Source organism: Salarias fasciatus, chromosome 3 (genome assembly GCF_902148845.1).
Source record: "Salarias fasciatus chromosome 3, fSalaFa1.1, whole genome shotgun sequence".
In the NCBI taxonomy this organism is placed as follows: Eukaryota; Metazoa; Chordata; class Actinopteri; order Blenniiformes; family Blenniidae; genus Salarias; species Salarias fasciatus.
The window spans coordinates 15,219,061-15,237,501 of record NC_043747.1 but is presented as its reverse complement, the minus strand read 5'-3'; the positions used below and the strand labels follow the sequence as shown (position 1 = coordinate 15,237,501).

The window sequence follows — 18,441 nt, the reverse complement described above, 5'->3', positions numbered from 1 at the left end:
GTTTGTCTTTTTGTTTTCAACTTGATCTTCAAAGTTTACACAACTTGATGTTTGAACAAAATGGTTACATTTGTCAAGTTGTGCAACTCAGCGTTTTATATGGATCAGATCACAAATAATTCCAAATTAAACTGGTCTGTTCATCCCAACAGAGGAGGATTTTTCTCCACTTTTCACATGAAAAGGCAAAAAAAAGAGTTTGCAGCTCTGCAATACTGTTCTTGAAACTTAACTTCCAAGGGTATGGACTTGTGAACAAAACATGTATACATTATACATTATAAATCACCAGTATTTATTTAACTAATTCCCTGCAACTTTGTGGTTAATCTTGCAGTAAACTCTTGACTTCTCATTGTTTTTGCACATGGCTATGATGGCAGTAAAGCTGTTTTTCCATTAGTTTTTGCCAAATTACCTACAAATAGCCTAACTTTTATCCTCAGGTGTGAGTTGGCACAAACAAAATCGGAACAAATACAAGCAAAACCGCATGAAATGGCCTTCAAAGGCTTGATTCCAACTGCGCCTTCGGGGCTGCGCGAAATTCCGACCTGTGTTTTGATTAATAGTAAACAGTATCTGAGAAAATCCTGTGAACACCGTCATGAGGATTTAAATGAGCCATATCATGACACGGAACAATTGGAGGAAGGAAAAGCTCTGAAACCAGCGAACGTCTGAGCAGCTTTGTTCACATGTTTGTGAGCAGGAGGTCAGCTTTGAAACGGTGCGATGAATGCAGAAACAGTCCCACAAGACACATCGTGATGCTTGTTTTTGATTTTCGGGCCTTCCTGATTTGAGTAATCACCGTGGCAACCAATGTGTTTGGCAACGACGTGCAGCTTCAGTCTCTGAAGGCGTGTTTGTCCAAAAACGGAGCGCAAACTTTCGACATGTGGCTGCAGGTTATAATTTAAACGTTTCCTCCAAAAGCAGAATTTGATGGGACTTTTTTTTTGAGCACCTTCTCATCCGTTAATGTGTTTATATTGGAAAAGCCATATCGAGGTTCACCTTTTTATGAATGAACGTGTGGTGCTTTCAAGAGGAACTCCAATGTGGGAAAAATGCATGTGAATTCGGTCAGTGGGACGTTTCAGCAACCAGCAGCGATTTGGTTAAAGTCGAGGAAAAAAAAAAAAAAAACAATTTTAGCCGACTATGAACAAAGACATGGCTGACACACCCAGATTACATTATATTAACATGACGTTCAATTCCCTTTAAGAATCCTTGAGAAGATCTTTTTTTCCTTCTTGGACAGATGACAAGTTTCTCAGTTAATAATTTGTATGAGTCAAATAAATATTTAGATTCACGTCACTGAGCTGAGCGAACGGAGGATAACGCTCACATAGTTTGAACCATATCTGGGCAGGCCGGCCCCGAGCAGAGATATCTCGTTCCAGTGAACAGCACTCAGTCCTGCATGAAGAAAATGAACTCATTCCATCTTTGGGTCTTCTTTTTCAATGCTACAGAATATAAGTATAAATTAAAAGGCAAAAAATGATTGGTTGACTGGTGATAATGACTGCTTTTCTTCTGTAGTAACATATTTAAATGGGTGCTAGGCCTTTAACTTCCATGTATAAGTGGAACATAAGTGAACTGAATGACAGAGGATGAAATCCATCCTTCCTATTGGTTGCTTCCACTCTGACATGTGACCAATCACATGATCCCATAAGAGCAGCTCCTTGCTTTATCACACTGTAAGTAAGATTCACGTGTGTATTCATGTGGTTTATTCTGTTGTTTTGCCAGAAAACTCATGAAAATTGCTTCTCTGCAGCTCATTCTCATGCTGAATGATAAACATGGGCACTGATCTGCAGTTAATCTCCCAAATTACAGCGTTTGTCTGCAGTTTATTAGACAAGCTGTCAAATCTTTATGGGCGTGAGCCGCGCGGCTTCGATTCTGTGGGCTGCAATTACCTCCAACTGACTCTTGCTCCCTGCAGCACGTTTATATAACTCCAGAGGGGCAGAGGAGAGCAGGGGAAAGGCTGCGGTTCACTGATATGACTGTTGAGCAGTGGGCTGCGGTGTTATTGTAATCGCCACTTTATTTTTCCTCCGCAGCCTGACCTTGCCGCTTCCTCCTTCCCTCGTTCCCCAGCCACGCCTGTCTCATGCTTTACTGGACAGGGTTCCTCATCCAAAGCAATAATTATACCCTTAAAAAAAAAAAAAAAAAAGAAAGGAAACAAACACTGCAAAACTTGAAACTGAGTCACGATCTCTGATTTATGGTGGGAACCTTGAAGTGGAGGATGTCATCCGAGGATAAAAGATATGAGCTGGTGTGTTGCACAGAAAATACACCTCAAGGAAAAGGTCAAATTAATCAAAGTGTGGACCGACATTAAAAAAAATAAATTAATAGGAAGTAACCTCTTAAAATCATTACAGTCACTGAGATCAACTAGTCACCAGCAACCTTTGCTCTAAAAAGGCAGTTCAGACCTTTGAGAGTCAATTCTAATCCCGTGCTGGACTTTGACCTTGTTGTAGAGGCCCTGTGCGTGTGTTAAAGTTAACCTGTGTGTCCACGGAAACGTCACACTTAGTGGCAATTCTACCAGGAGGAGGTGAGTTTTCTCTCTGTCATTTCCAATAGAATAATTTTAACTTATAAAATATGTTCTTGCAGTCACTTCTAATGTTCATTCAAATATCATGATGTGCGTGAGATAAAAACGATGACGTGAGTTCACTTTGAGCTCTCATCAGTGTCATCTAACAAGCTGCACATAACTCAAAATGATCAACATCTGATCAGGCAGCAAAAATAAAACACAATCCAAACAAAAAATGTGCTGCTGACTGTGATTTGAAAAAAAACTTGTGTGAAGGTGCGTGCACCTTTGTTTGGCTTCACTGAAATGTGGAATTGCATTTTTCATCTCTCAAAGCGCCTTGAAATAACTGTATTGTATTTGGTAAATAAAATTTAATTGAATTAATGTTTTTGGCTTATTGTAGAGGAGGTACTAAAATCACTTAATTCTAACTGTTCAAGTTTGTCATTTCATATCAGCTGGTCTTCAAAAGTCTTCCATTAAAAACTCACATCTGTGTAAAAATGAAGTATTTTCAGTGAGTGTGGTCATTTGCATTCATGTGAAGACCACTATGTTCACACTGTGCTAAAAAAAAAATACAATTGGTTCGAGAGAAACACTTGTCCAACCATTTTGCACTTTATTCCCTGTCATGACAGCAGGTGACCTTCAGGACTCTTGTGACCCTGTTGTCAACGACTCACACAGATTCTAATGCTACTTTCCAAGCAGCAGTGACACAATAACCGCCCCCCTTTAGTTTAATATCTCGAGGGTACTTCTTGGGACATCTTCAAAAAGCAAAACTTTCTTTTTCAACATGGCTGTGCACAGCCTGCTGTGATATTGTAGTGTATGAAGTCAAGCTGGTTCTTGTTGATGAAATGTGGCATTATATTTTCCGTTTCTCTGGAAGCCTCAGTGCTCGAACACTCTGAACGGAAATGTTTGTATTGTTGTCTGGCTTGCGATTTATCAAATCCAATGAAGCGACTAAATGCTAAATTAGGAAATCCAAACATCAATAACAACTAGAAAGCAGCATATGAACAAAACAATGGGAGGCAGTTTCAGCCACACGCCCAGGATCTACCAATCCCACCACTATAAACACTGAACTCCCAGACTGTTTGATTTGATCTGATAAAGTCTCCAGTTGAGATAAGAAATATGTTAATGTTTATAGATAATGATGAAACACTAGAAAAGCAAAAACATCAATGAGACAAGAGGAATGTGGGATAACTATATACTATCGGTGTTTTAGTAACTGTTTGCTGTTTCTTCTAGGAAATGACCAACACACTCCTTTTATCGCTGACACTGCTCTGCCTGTTGCTGAATGCCCCCTCCTGCAGCGGCGGCAGGATTCTGGTGGTGCCCGTCGATGGCAGCCACTGGATCAACATGGAGGTGATCCTCAGGGAGCTGCACTCCAGAGGCCACAACATCACGGTGCTGCGCTCCGCCAAGAGCTGGTACATCCCCAGTAACTCCTCGGTCTACACGTCCATCGACGTGCCCATGCTGGAAGATGAATCAGACCGGGACTTCTACCTTGACATGCTCCTCAAGGTGCAGAAGTGTCGCGGTTACCCTGCATTCATACGTACGTTCTGCCAGGAGTATTTGATCACAGACATGATGGCATTGGGACACGAGATCCTGGCCAGACTAATTGCCTCCATGTTAGATGACCCAGTATTTATAAAGAGACTGCAAGATGAGAAGTTTGACATAATGTTAACAGACCCAGCTTTGACGATGGGGGTCATCCTGGGCAGCTACCTCAAGCTGCCCATGGTTTTCAATGTGCGCTGGATTAATGTCGGAGAAGGCCACCTCACTATAGCTCCCTCGCCCATCTCCTATGTCCCCGTATCAGGAAGCGAGCTCCACGACCAGATGGATTTTCTAGACAGGACCAAGAACATGCTCCACCACCTGTACAGCGTGTACGAGCAGTATTTCATCATAAACCCTTCCTATTCGGATATCTTCAAGCGACATTTCCCTCCCGGAACCGACCTGCTGTCGCTGCAGCTTGCAGCCGACATCTGGCTGCTGCGGGCGGACTTCGTCTTCGAGTTTCCTCGGCCCACCATGCCGAACGTCGTCTACATCGGCGGTTTCCAGTGCAAGGAGGCCCAGCCCCTGCCCGCCGAGCTGGAGGCCTTCATGCAGAGCTCCGGGGAGCACGGGGTGGTGGTCATGTCTCTGGGGACGATAGTGTCCGCTTTGCCGCGGAAGACCACGGAAGCCATCGCGGCTGCCTTCGCCGAACTCCCTCAGAAGGTCATTTGGAGGTTTGAAGGCGAACAGCCCTCATCACTAGGTAATAACACCTTGCTGGTGAAATGGCTTCCTCAGCCGGATCTCCTGGGACACCCGAAGACTCGTCTATTTGTAGCCCACGGAGGTACCAACGGCGTGTATGAGGCCATTTACTACGGCGTTCCCGTTCTGGGCTTGCCCCTCCTTTTCGATCAGTTCGATAACCTCCTCAGGCTAAAGGTGCGTGGCGCAGCGCGTGTGGTGGAGGCCTATTCGCTCACCAAAGAAAACTTCCTGGATGCTTTAAAGGACGTCCTCGAGAATCCCTCCTACCGCGACAACATCCAACGTCTCTCCCGGCTACACCGCGACAAGCCGATCCCGCCCATGGACAACGCCATCTTTTGGATCGAGTATGCCATCAGGAACGCAGGAGCAGCGCATCTGCAGGCTGTAGGCTTCAAGCTGCCGTGGTACACCTACTTCTGCCTGGATGTGGCCGCTTTCTTTGTGGTTGTGATTGGAGTCTTGGTTTGGGTTTCAGTCTTTGTCTGCAGGCTTTTATGCTGCCGGGGTTTCAGGAGAAAAACGAAAAAAGAGTAACTCAACCAAAGAGGACTCATTAAACAACTGCCAGATGTTCTGTATTTTGCGCAGTCGAAAGCATTTAACTTGAGGTGAAAATTAAAGAAAGTTCATATTTGAGGTACTTAACCTTCCTTTACCAAATTAGACCAGGTCCGATTTGAGAGGTTTTAAAAGCAAGAAATTAAAATTATCGTTCATATCATAGTTTTGAGTCAATTTGACTTCCACTCATTTCTACCAAGTCTACTACCAATGGACCTCATTACCATGAACACATAATTCAACCACAAAAATTTGAAAGACAACTGATACATTTTGAAGCGTATGTGATGATGGACCATGATAGACGGGTGTTTATTCAGTCAAGATCATGATTGTGTTCAATAATTTTTGTGCAACTTTACTGGAGACCCGTTTTGAAGTGAACCAAGACTTTTTAATGCATGACACTCCATTAAATCAATTTGAAAAAAAATGTTGCTTTGTGTCTTCAGCTGTACAGTTCTTTTTTTTCATTGTTAATAAAACAGACTATAACGAGGGAGGACTGACGGAGCTATAATTAAAAGAATTATAATTAATTCAACATTTGAAATATACTAGAAATATACTAGCACAGAGCATCGCTTACCAACCTATTATGTTCTTGCCGTGGCATGAAAGAATTGTGTTCAAAATAATGAAATAAAACACTCATCCATCATGATTTACAATAGTTTTTGCCTCATCTGCCCTCTTCAGAAAATAAAGGCTTTTCTTCATGTCTGATTTGTTGTGACATCTTTAATTAGACACAATAATTTAATACTTTTGACTCGAGAAAGAAACAAAAACTTGCTAACTACAACATTAGGATATGACTGTTTATACTACAAGGTTCATGTTTTGATACCAAACATTTATTCTTAATCATTAATCCTGGTATTTATGAGCCAAAACTCATACTTTTGTATGTTTTACTTCAGTGAATGTGACTGTCAGTTCCTCAAAATGTGGCTTCCTGCTGCAGAATACTGTACTGGTGATAAAAATAAATAAATAAAAAAAACTCAGAGCAGGGGCTTCATCCCCATATTTCCATGCCCAGGCTGTCTGACATGACAAGATTAAATTTGTGCAGAGACAGAAAGGGTTTATCAGCCTGCCTCTGCCATGGGACGCTCTCCAGGGACGCTTTCCTCTGCGGCAGACTCTTTTCAGCAAACAGCTGACATGTTCATGTTCAGCGAGGCCGACATGAAAAGAGCTCTGGAGAGTGAAAGCCTCAGAGGACAATTCATTTTATGAGAAACCCTCTTGGGTCATTCAATAAATCATACTTGTGACATTCAAAGGAAACTAAGTGAGTGACTGGACCCTCCTCCCTTTGAAACCATGTGGTAAAAATACTGGCGAACACCTATTGTCTTAATATACCCATTCTTTGGTCAAACAATTTGAATTGTGTTTCACTTTTCCTCCTTGCAGTGCTTGAGAAAAGTTTTCTAAAGTTAAATCTGTCACATAAACTGAAATATAAATTGAAAGTCAAATATATTGATTCGGATTTCATTCTCTGAACCGTTGCTTTAACAGAAAGTTATTTGGCGTTAATCTTCTCAACTTTGGTGTTAAAATCAGATATGCTACAGCTACACAGACAATCACAAATGTTTGAATCATTGTGAGATATCATCACTCTTCCCCTGACCTTACTCAACCCAGACCTCAGCTGAACTCTGAGCCCAATGTTAAATCTACAGTTTTCCTCTGTTGTTGCATTTACTGTTTCACACATTTTGCTCATTATCTTTAATTTTATTGATGATAAAGTGACACCATCGTGTGGTTAATGGTGCTACGGGACCAAATGAGGCAGGGCTGACCTCTCAATCTATCTGAAGAGAACAGGGAAGGGTTAAAATGTGTAATGGATCACAGCCAACAAGCAATCTAAAGGGCATTAGCACACAGCATACATCAGTTCCTCCCCTCCCCGCCCCTCTCCATCCTTAATCATTGTGACTACTACTGGAGTGCAATAGAGGGAGGCACAGAAAATAAGAGTGTATGTTTTTGTTCTGGAGCAGAAAGGCGTTCTCCTGTCTCAGGATGTTGCCTTTAAAGCCGAAGAAGTGGGTTTCCTGTGGAGGAAGCGATCGCTGAATAGACGAGACTCTGTCCAGACAAATTGTTCCCAACATCTCATGAACGCGGGTCACCCAGCCGCAGTGGGGAAGGACACTGCGCGAGGGAAAGTCGGTCCCGGTGCTTTGAGGGGTGAGTAAAAATTGTTTGTTTCTGATTTGCGGTTTAATTCCTCGTGCACCTGTTGAGACTGAACCATGTGCAAATGCTGACTTTGCAGGTGTTTGCTTCCATTCATGGATCCAGGATATTTTGGAGGTTTGAAGGTCTTCATGAGGACAAACACTGAGGGTTTAAAAGGTGGACTAGACCCGTGAGCGTCAAACAATGGACTCAAGATAAACAAATGCGTGAAGCTCGCAGCAAAACAGACTTCTATTTTAAAAGGGTGTGGTTCTCCGAGTGCCGGTCGGTGCCTGGTTGAGGTCACGTCTTCTCATGTCAGGGGCTTGATCACCAGAGACATGTCCAATGACACCTGTGACCTCCCTCTGGACACGGACACACTCGGCCTGACTTGCATCTATGGCCTCATCTTCTCCCTGGGGCTCCCCAGCAACCTGCTGTCTCTCTGGGGACTGTACCACCTGGGCCGTTCGGGTGGGGGGGGCTGTCAGCTGGTCTACATCCTCAACCTGCTGCTGTCGGACCTCCTCCAGCTGCTCACGCTGCCGCTCTGGATGCTCTACCTCCAAGGCGCGCACCGCTGGCCCTACGGACAGCTCACCTGCGAGCTGGTGGGCTACGTCTTCTACGTCAACGTCTACGCCAGCGTCATGTTCCTGTGCCTGATAGCGCTGGACCGCTGCCTGGCCATCGTGTGCCCGCTGAGCAGCCGCGGCGTGCGGACCGTCAGGGTGGCGGCCGTGTCGGGCATCGCGGTGTGGACCCTGACCTTTCTGTTCTGCCTGAGCGGGCTGCTGCCGTCGGTGTTCGACCCCGACCGGCTGCTGTGCTTGGAGCAGTATCCCGTCAGCCCCAAATACGCTCACTTCAAGATCGCCACCGTGCTTCTGGGCTTCCTCCTGCCGTGCACCATACTTGGGTGAGTCCAAACCAGAATCCTTTGCAATGCATTATTTGGTTTCTCCACCAAAGATTGACATTTGAGGGTAAATGTTTAAAAACTCAGAGGTAACCCTTGATACAAGACCTCGTTTCCTCGTTTAGTGGATACTGAGTTTACAAAGTTCTGAAAATACACTTTCTTTCTCAGATACACTTCAGCCCACATCGGCGTGACACTCCAACGATCCCCATCCGTCTCCGACCAAGAGCGCCACAAAATCGTGGGAATCCTGGTGGTGATCACCATCAACTTCATCGTGGTGTTCGGACCCTACCACCTCATGTGCGGATACAGATTCGTGTCTCTGCTGTTGACGGACGAGCCGTGCGCGTTCGAGCGCTCCATCTTCCTCGTCTACCGCCTGTGCTACGGTCTGACCAGCCTCAACACCCTGCTCGATCCCCTCTTCTACATCTTCCTGTGCTCCGACGCACGCCTGGAGCTGCAGCGGTCCCTGCCCTGTTTGGGAAGAGGGCAAAACGCCCGGAAGAGCCTGACCCTGAGTACCAGAGCTCACCCACACACCCAGAGGGAGTGTGAGACGGGACACAACACCCTCCTGGAAATTTAACTTCGGTTTGACACGTCTGACTCCTGATGTTTAGTCGATGCAATTGCGCCACCCAGTGGAAAAATGTGTCCAGTTTTTACAGCATATAAGCTTTTCCCTTCAGTAAATCCACTCACACCATACATTCACAGTTTTTCATGATCATCTTTATGCTGCTTGAAGTAATTCATAAAAAAGAACAGCTTTTTTTTATGAGTACACCGTGAAATAAACTTTGCTTGCATAAACTCAACAGTACAAACACAGAAATCCAGGTTTCAATTTCCATCAAAGCTGATATTACAAACCCAATGGAGCATGGAGGATGATACTCAAAAGATGTATTTATTGCTTTTTTCAATGCATGGAAATAAAGAATTGTTTAATATTCCCACCTTAACTTGACTGATATGTTTACAACAATGTATAAAATGTTTAAGTAGGATTTCATTTCCAAAACTGGAATTGCTGTGCATTACAGGGAAAGCATAAATGTGTAGAAAAAAAGAAAAAAAGAGGATTTTTTTGCAGCATGCACTTTTACAGTAACGTCTCCCAGAAATCAAATAATAAAGGAATAAGTACAATCATTATGAATTTATTATTTACCAAAATGCATTTTTTTTTTTTTCTTTTAAATGAAACATTTTAATTAAATCCAAAATCAGAGTAAGTTCCTTCTGAAGTACAGAAAAAGCCTGACGGGAATATAAATACACTTCATTGTCTGTCTGTTAATGGGAGACTGAGAGGGGCAATGGTCAACACTGTATATTTTATTTTGTTAACTACAATGGCTGATATGTCAAAAATGCCACGCTTACGTTTTGTCTTAAATAAGGATTACAAACAACTTGTAATTGTTTTTTTTTTTTTGTTTTTTTTTTTGTATTTTCTTTTTTTCAGAAATTGCTGAAATTGACCTGATAAATGAGCAGAGGTGATTGATGCAAATTTGCTTTTTGAGTTGGGTTTGCATAACAAAGATTCCAAATTATTGAGCACTCTGGTGAGTGTGTGTGTGTGTGTGTGTGTGTGTGTGTGTGTGTGTGTTCTTGTATTTCTATCCTTGTCGGGGCCAAATGTCCCCACAAGGATAGCAAAACGTGGAACGACGTGCCTTGTGGGGACCTTTTTCCGGTCCTAAGTAGGAGAAACAGTGTTTTTCTTGGCCATGTTGTTGTTACTGAAAAAGTAAAAGTGCAAAAACATTTCTTTAGGGTTAGGCTTTGTTGTGGTGTGGGTTAGGGTTAGGGTAAGGGTCAGGGTTAGGGGCTAGACATGAATGGGAGTCAATGGACGGTCCCCACAAGGATAGAAATACAAGACTGTGTGTGTGTGTGTGTGTGTGTGTGTGTGACTGATAATAATACACAATATTTCAGGAAGTTAAAATGTGCTATGTAATGAAGTTCATTTGCATGAAACAATTGGATTTTCAAACAAACTTCAATTTGTTGAAATTCACTCATTTGTAGCTTTGACTTGTTTTGCATGACCCCCCCCCCCCCCCCCCCCCCCCCCCCCACCCCAATGCTGAGGACTTTTAACAGTTTTTCTGAGTACAGCTTAAATAAAATGTAAAAGGCTGAAGTTTTGGGCCATTGTGTACAGTTGTTGCTGAATCTGTTAAGTTGAAACCCTAATCAGGAACAGTAATTTCACAAATGCTAACTTCTTCTCTCATCATCTCTAAGTTTGATGAGGGAAAGTTGTGACTGACAGCTAAGAAATGCTAACAGTTTATCTTTTAATATCGTCATTTGACTAACTCTTGAGTTGACTAGTTTCAGGTGTGTCCAACACAAAGTATTAAAACCATGACGAGATGAAGAAATGGGAAGCGAACAGCACCCACCCACACACACACACACACACACACACGGTTATTTATTTCAAAGTGGATTTTATTACAGAATTACCATGACTGCATGACATTTAAAAAAAAAAAAAAAAAACACAGGAACAATGAGAAAGACGGTTGTTGCTGATGGGAAGAAAAGCTTCAATCCTCAACCTTGTCACTCAGACTTTCCACCTCTGTTTTCGGAGTTGCAGTTACGAGAGAGTTCTTTTTCTTCAGAACGATCTCATTGGCGCTGACGGAGCCGCGGGCCGTGCTGCGGCGCCGCGCCAGCTCCGCCAGGTCCTCCACCAGCACGCTCTCCATCACCGCGCCCAGCGAGTGTCTGATCTTGCTGCACAGGTCGGGGCAGCTGAAGACGTACAGGACGGGGTTGAGGACGCTGTTCAAGAAGCCGACGGTCGCCGACACGGGGAGGGCTTTGAGCACGAACCCCCGCACGGCGTGCCCGTCCGGGGCCAGCGCCTCCATGACGATGAACACGTGGTACGGGGCCCAGCAGAGCACGAAGCTCACCACCACCGCCACCACCAGCCGGACGAAGCGGTACGGTCGCCTGCAGCCTCTGCGCGCCAGCCTGGCGTTCACGGCGCCGTAGCTGAAGACGATGACGAGCAGAGGGATCACCAAGGCGAGCAAGAGCTTCATGAACGCCAAACCCTGCTTGCGTTGATCACACAGAGCGTTCAGGTCGCGGTGCCCACTCGGGGGGAATCGAACGTAGTTGTAGTAACAGAGGATCCTGCCGTCGGGGAGGGAAAGGGTGTCACGGAACAGGTAGAACGGGACCGTGCAGACCACGGCCAAGATCCAAATCGCCGCGCAAATCCTCCTCACGAGCTGGATGTCGCGGTAGTTCTGGGCCCAGACGGGTCTCAGCACCACGAGGCAGCGATCCAGCGACACGGCCGCCAGCAGGAAGCCGCTGACGAACATGTTGAGGAAGAAGACGGAGGAGTGAAGGCGGCAGAAGGTGGTCCCCAGCGTCCACGTGCTGCCCCGGGCCATGTAGAGGGTGAAGAACGGAAGGGACGCCGTGGCCAGCAGGTCGGAGGCGGCCAGGTTCAGGATCCAGACGCTGATGACGGAGCGGCGCACGTGGAATCCCACGACGCCGACGATGAGGAGGTTCTCCACGATGCCGATGGTGGACACCAGGCCATGGAGGCAAATGGTGAAAACGTTGAGGGACGTCAGGTTGGCTGCGTGGGTCGTGGAGGGACTGGCGAGGGGCGCCGTCTGGTTGGCGGGACAGGAAATCATTGTGGAAAGACAAGGTGATATCTGTATTAAGGTGGTCGCTTCACAGAGGAGACCTATGGAGACGAGAACATGCGAACCATATAGATGAGTCAGCTCAATCAATACCGTTCTCTTGTAAAATATCCATTGCTGAGCTCAGTCGGTATTAAAAAGGTTTCCATCTCACGTTAGCACAGAGCGAATGTCGTGAATCTCATGGCCTCGAAGTTACAGTGCAGATAAAACTGGAGAATAATCAGCGGTACGATCAGCACTACCGTCACATGCAAATGGTTTCCTGGTATCTCAGCTTTAGATGCTCGATGGCTGAATGCCACAAAAAGGAGGTAATTACTTTGTGTAAGATAATCAGTGGCATCTTTAACTGGGAAACAGTATGAAGTAGTCATATTATCACTTTCGTCTGTCATCCAATGACAGAACAGTTCCTTGAAAAGATTTTTGAAATGGTAGAAACTTGGTATCAGAACAACTGTATAGTCGTCATTTTCTTAATGCATAATCGTTTAATTCTTAAAAAAAAAAACAGTATATGACAATAGCAACATTTCAGAATATCTACTCCACTCCATAAACAATAGACCTTAAGATCATCTCTTACCTGTCCTGGGCGTCGGACAGTCTGGTGTTCTTATGCCGGCTGCAGCAGAACACAGCACAGTAATAGGAAGCACCAAACCTCAAAAGCGACCTCAGTTCTTCACAGAAAACGAAGTAACGGAGTACGTACTGCACTTTGTCGAAGCAGGAAGTCTGGGGGTTTTTTTTCTAAAAAGATTAATCTGTTAATGCTTTCAAATTAAGGTCATTTATGCTTTCATGAATGAAGATGGAGCATCATCACAACAAAAATGAAATCACTCGACGTGTTTAAGTCAGATGAGTTACGCTGCGTTATTTGCACCAGACTATCAAAACTTTATCAACAAATAATAAAAAAAAAAACTTAAATGTGGTATGCAAAGATATCCATCGCCCTGAATCAACACTTCGTAGAACCACATTGAGCTGTAGTTACTGCTGCAAGTCCTGTACGTCTCTGCCAGCTTTGCGCACACAGAGACTGAAATATTTGGACGTTCTTTGCAAAACAGCTGAAGCTCGGATTGGATGGAGCACAATTCTCAGAACAGCAATTTTCAAGTCACGTTACAGACTTTCAATTGAAGATTGGATTCTGGAATTTAACTTGTTCATTCAAACACATGGCACTTTTTTACATATATATTTCTGCATAAAACACTTCAGTTTTTCATTTGTAAAACAGAAAAAAATACAATTTCCTCCTACTCCATGTGGCCCACTGTGTTGGTCTATTTCATAAATCCTCAAAACACAGTTACTTTTGTGGCTGTATTTGGCAAAATGTGGAAGAATTAAAGATATATAAATACTTCTGAGAGCCCATGGCACAGAGTCACATTGATGAAAACGTTGCCCTTTGTAAAAATAACACCTTAGATTTCCAACCCACTTACAGAAATTTTTTATCAGAATATTTAATGTTAATATTTCAGATCTCTATATTATGACCCCTTCTTTGGAAGTATTATCCAATCTGTTTAGAGAAAATTTGGCATGATCTTGACAATGTCAAACACTTCAGGAATACAGGATATAACCAACAAAGAAGTTGGCAACACAAGCACGAGTGAGGTGGTGCTTTAGCATCAAACATACGGTAGTTGTTACTTCTAATCATTAAAACTGGTGTGCATGGTGGCAGGTTAAGGATGTGAAAACAAGCCTCAACAACAGTGACATCTACAGCGATTCTGTCACGTGAAAGACTCAGACGTTTTCACTTTCATGGGCATCTCTCTGTTTTCTACTTCTGCTCCTTGTCTCACTGTTTCGCCATGTGGGCGAGGAGAGCGAGAGAGTGTGTGTGAGGGCATGCAGCTTACACAGCGACATGTCAAACTCGTCCCGGCGAGTCGTTCAAATGTTGAAACTTCTGAGTAATTTTCTCACAGATATAGAAGCAGTGAAGTTTATCTGTTCTCACGGGAGGTTTCAGTCTTCAGTTGACAAAGACGTGCACATTTCAGTGATGACAAATCTGTTTAATTTAATCATGCATACTAGATGTGATAACTTCACTGAACTGTGTGTGTTGTACAGAGTAATAAATACAGGAACCCAGAGCCATGCATGCTTTTAACACCCTCCTCCCTTTTTATGAGCGTCTCTCTCCCCGTTAACCCTCCATCATTGCCACACATCTTTGGTTTTGTGTTTAGTTTGACACACTTCCCCTTTTTTTGCAGCATGTTTTGTTACTACACACTTCTTGAAAAAAAAAAAAAAATTAAAGTAACTTGGATTTGACCCAGTGGCATTTCTGTGTGAAAATACTTGGTGGGGTAAAGTGTAGCGAGCCACAGGTACAGTCAGAGTGTGTGTGTGTGTGTGTGTGTGTGTGTGTGTGTGTGTGTGTGGCCTTGACACTGTTCACTGCTATTATTTTCCATGCTATTCATTGTCATGTTTTGGCAAATCAGAGATTGGTGAACCACTGCAGTGTTTGACTGGTAACAAAAACACACACATTTCCCTAAAGTATGTGGAATCTATAACCGTTCAAAACTGCCAACAGCGGGATCTTTCCCATCCTGTTTCGTGATCACCAAAAATAAAACCACTGCAATCGCAGCAGACAACGAGGTACACACAGCAGATGATGCTACAGACAGACGGACAAGCGGAACGCTTCAGACGCTCATTATATAGCACAGCCACCAGGTGAAGGTAATCACACACTTGGGCACAGGTGAAAGACATCAGGACAGCAATCAGAGAGGAGGAGGGGAAGTCAAACGTTACTCACGCACATTAATTCTGATAAGGGTTTTTCACAACTAAAATGGTAAATGAACATTTTCCAAATAACTAACCTCTGTTCTCTTCCGGCCAGACTTGTTGGAGCATTCATGCTCATATTTTCTTGATCTGTTTAACAGAAAAAAGCACATGCACTGCTCTGTGACTATGTGTAATATTATTGTAAAACATCTTATTTAATCTTCAATTCCACCAAACTGCCAGTTTTTTTAATGGGATTATTTATCATTGTAAAAGAAATCTTTATATTAAACATGGGGGAAGAAATAGAAATTTAATTAAACAAGCCGAGTAAAATTTTTGACACCAAACTGGATTTTTTTTTTTTTTCTTTTTGTCTTTTGTTTTATTTTTTTAAATATACCCAGTCGTGGTTTACAGCAGGGTTGTGACACACACAGCTCATTATCATCTTGAATGGGCAGGACAGGGAAACGGTGCCATAATTTTGCTTTTAATTATAACATTTTTTTTTTATTTTGTAGTGGCACAGAGTATCATGAGAAAAAATTGTTTATCTGTTTATCTGAAAGCTGAAATATCGTACGGCAGGGTGTAAACTCGGCCAAATGATGCTGCAGCGGTTAACACTCGCCTGTGAGTGTGTGTTCCCTCCCACAACGTGTCAAACAGCCACAAAAATATCTTTCTTCATTATTCTTCATTCATCATTCCAAATCATCAGGGATTATCTCAGGTTTATTTCTCTTCTCGCAGCACCATTTTTGGAAACGATGTTGCAGGGCAATAAAAAACAGTTATGATTTGCCGGATGTCCAAGTCTGATCCTGGAGAAACTAATGTGAATAACCTGGAAGAAACAAACTGATGTTTTTTTTCAAAATAATGTATTGTCAAGTGGTTCTGAGATAAACCTCTTTCAAGTCAATTCATTCATTCATTCATTCATTATATATATATTATATTATAAAAATCAAGGTAAGATTAATTATAGCACACTTGAGTGGCAATTCAATTTGAACTGAATTGCAGGTTGCATTATTCAGAGGCATGTCATAGCCTACTTGTAGTATTCATTCTGAATTTAGAGTTTGCTTAAGTGCCTATTTGAGACTCAGCCTGATTTTATTTCTGAAATTTTTACCCTAAATTTTATATTTTTACTGCATTTTTGAATGATGCACCAGACCTAATTGGTTTACATGGATGTGTTTCTCTTCTTTTGAATTTCATGAATGAAACACACTGAAAGTCTTATATGAGTTGCCTGATCAGACGATGCCCTGACTTAGGTTTCATTCATCATCAGTAAAAATGTGGATTTCAAATCTCCTGCTCTCAGTGTACTCATTTCAGACTTCATATCAAATAAAAAAAGTGGAAAAAAAAAAGAAGAAGAGGGAGTCACATCTCGTGCAGTTGTCGAACACACACACTGTGTGAACACAGAGAGCATTCAGGACTTACTGCCTGCCGTTTCAGACTCTGCCCATCAAGCCTCAAAGCAGTTCTGGAGCGTGGGTTTCATCTGAGAGGGGAGCTTCTTTAATGACTCAGACACCAGACTTTAACCTGACCTGGGATTTAAATGAAATTAGACTGAAAGAAATGAAAAATAATGGTTTGTATTTCCACTAATCAGAGTGACAGAAGCGAGAAAGCATGTTTTTACATTCTCCTATTAGAGATTGTAGCTGGTGAGGGAAACACTGCGTAACATACTGTGTTTCCTGTCAGATCCGATCCGTCCATGAATGGCGTCTTTCTGACAGCAGAGCGGTGGAATATGTCAGATCACATCAGAGTGGGCTTTGTTCTGCCGGAGCTCTGATGCTGGGAATCTTTCAAAGCAGCTAAAGTCAAGTGGAATGACTGCTCCACGTCCAGAAACTCTGAAGAATGTTCTTTAAAGACCACCATGGCTGAGATTTCCCCATATATACAGGGCAGTCAGAGTGACCAGTTGACCACACATGCGTGCATTTTTAACTGTGGGAGGAAAAAAGCCTCCAGCCTGAGGAAGGAGACTGGTCGAAGATGATCCACTGTGGCCAAAATGAAAAAGAAGAAAAAGAAGAGCAGCTGATTGTGTTGCAATGTTGAAGGAAATAGTTAACAGAACCCACTCTACCACTTCAGTTGCATAAAGTCATATCAAATATAAAATATCTCATCAACTGATTAGCATCAGATTGTTTGCAATTCAAAAACAGGCATCATTCAGTACAAATCAGAGAATTTCTGTGAACACTGCTTGCACACAGTGGTGTGTCTGTTAATGAAAGAAAACCTGCCCTGCATTAGTGAGAGTCTTGTCTGCTTACATCTGTTTTCCACTAAATGCTGTGGCAGCATGAGGGTCCTGCTTGCGAACTGAGTGAGAACATAATAAACAATAAATATGGACAAATCTGAGTGTTACTAGAAAGAAATACAAGTAAAACCTGAAATGTTCACATTCAATGCATCTTCCCAAAGTTTACCAACAGAATTTAGCATATAAGCATATAAGTTTTCACAAACTCACCCTCGTGGTTTGGCTTTGACCTCCTGCTATCTCACTGCTGCCACTGCAGATCCAGCATCACCACTGATCTTTGCTGCCACCTGCTGTTCAGTTTTCAGATCTTTTTAAGTTTAAAGGGGAACGGTCGTTTTTACAATCTGGACCTTATTTCACATTCATAACAACATTTACTCACCCGTTTGACTTTCGTGTGATTTGCAGTTGGTTCGGAGATAATTAGATACTCCCATATCCATACAACGGCAGCGGGCGGGGCACCGAAATGCAGCCGTTACAGACGCTCTTTTCTCTTATGTTTGTTGTGGTGTGGTAGATACATGTAAATTTATTAAGTCGGCATCACTTAGCGCTATTGGGAAGTCTGTAAACCGTCCAGATTGAGCAAATCTCCGGGAGCTCTGAAGTGATGATGTCATCACACTGCGCCGTGGCTCACTGTGTTTGTTTACATGGGAGTAGGTCTCTGCTCTGCAGTCAGACCACGGCATCTCGATCGGCTTTTTTAGGCAGTCAGAGTTTATTTTCAGCTGGTTGTAACTTTGGTACAATGGTCCGAGTGTGCATATATCCTGGTTGTGAAAGTAAAATGACAAGCTGGACGTCACTGAGCTCACAGGCTCCCACTTCGTGACCGGGATTTATTGAAGCTATGGCTAATAGCGCTCAACATGGACTCCAGCATCAAAGTTCAAATTTTTCGACGTTTAGATTATCGGGTGTGTAGTGTCCACTTCACATCTGTGGACTTCTTCCCAGTTCAGGAAAGAAATGAAGGCCAGAAGATCCAGAGAATGAACCT

At 43.1% G+C, this 18,441-nt stretch overlaps 2 protein-coding genes and 1 pseudogene across 2 annotated transcripts; 2 read left to right on the top strand and 1 right to left on the bottom strand.

Annotated features, from left to right (window-relative positions):
- The first annotated feature begins 3,865 nt into the window (after positions 1 to 3,865).
- On the top strand, positions 3,866 to 5,792 carry LOC115385626 (UDP-glucuronosyltransferase 2B15 pseudogene; annotated as a pseudogene).
- A 1,679-nt stretch (positions 5,793 to 7,471) lies between these two features.
- Positions 7,472 to 10,272, top strand: LOC115386075 (G-protein coupled receptor 4-like). The gene is made up of 3 exons (XM_030088267.1): positions 7,472 to 7,696; positions 7,785 to 8,609; positions 8,781 to 10,272. The coding sequence occupies exons 2-3, from the start codon at positions 8,029 to 8,031 to the stop codon at positions 9,202 to 9,204; spliced, it is 1,005 nt and encodes a 334-aa protein (XP_029944127.1). The 5' UTR covers positions 7,472 to 7,696; positions 7,785 to 8,028; the 3' UTR covers positions 9,205 to 10,272.
- Positions 10,273 to 11,165: 893 nt separating this feature from the next.
- LOC115386074 (prostaglandin D2 receptor 2-like) lies at positions 11,166 to 17,698 on the bottom strand. The gene is made up of 6 exons (XM_030088266.1): positions 17,643 to 17,698; positions 16,838 to 17,160; positions 16,583 to 16,692; positions 15,208 to 15,262; positions 12,912 to 13,078; positions 11,166 to 12,363 (listed from the first exon to the last, which is right to left on the bottom strand). Exon 6 carries the CDS (start codon positions 12,308 to 12,310, stop codon positions 11,189 to 11,191), a length of 1,122 nt encoding a protein of 373 aa, XP_029944126.1. The 5' UTR covers positions 12,311 to 12,363; positions 12,912 to 13,078; positions 15,208 to 15,262; positions 16,583 to 16,692; positions 16,838 to 17,160; positions 17,643 to 17,698; the 3' UTR covers positions 11,166 to 11,188.
- Positions 17,699 to 18,441: the final 743 nt, after the last annotated feature.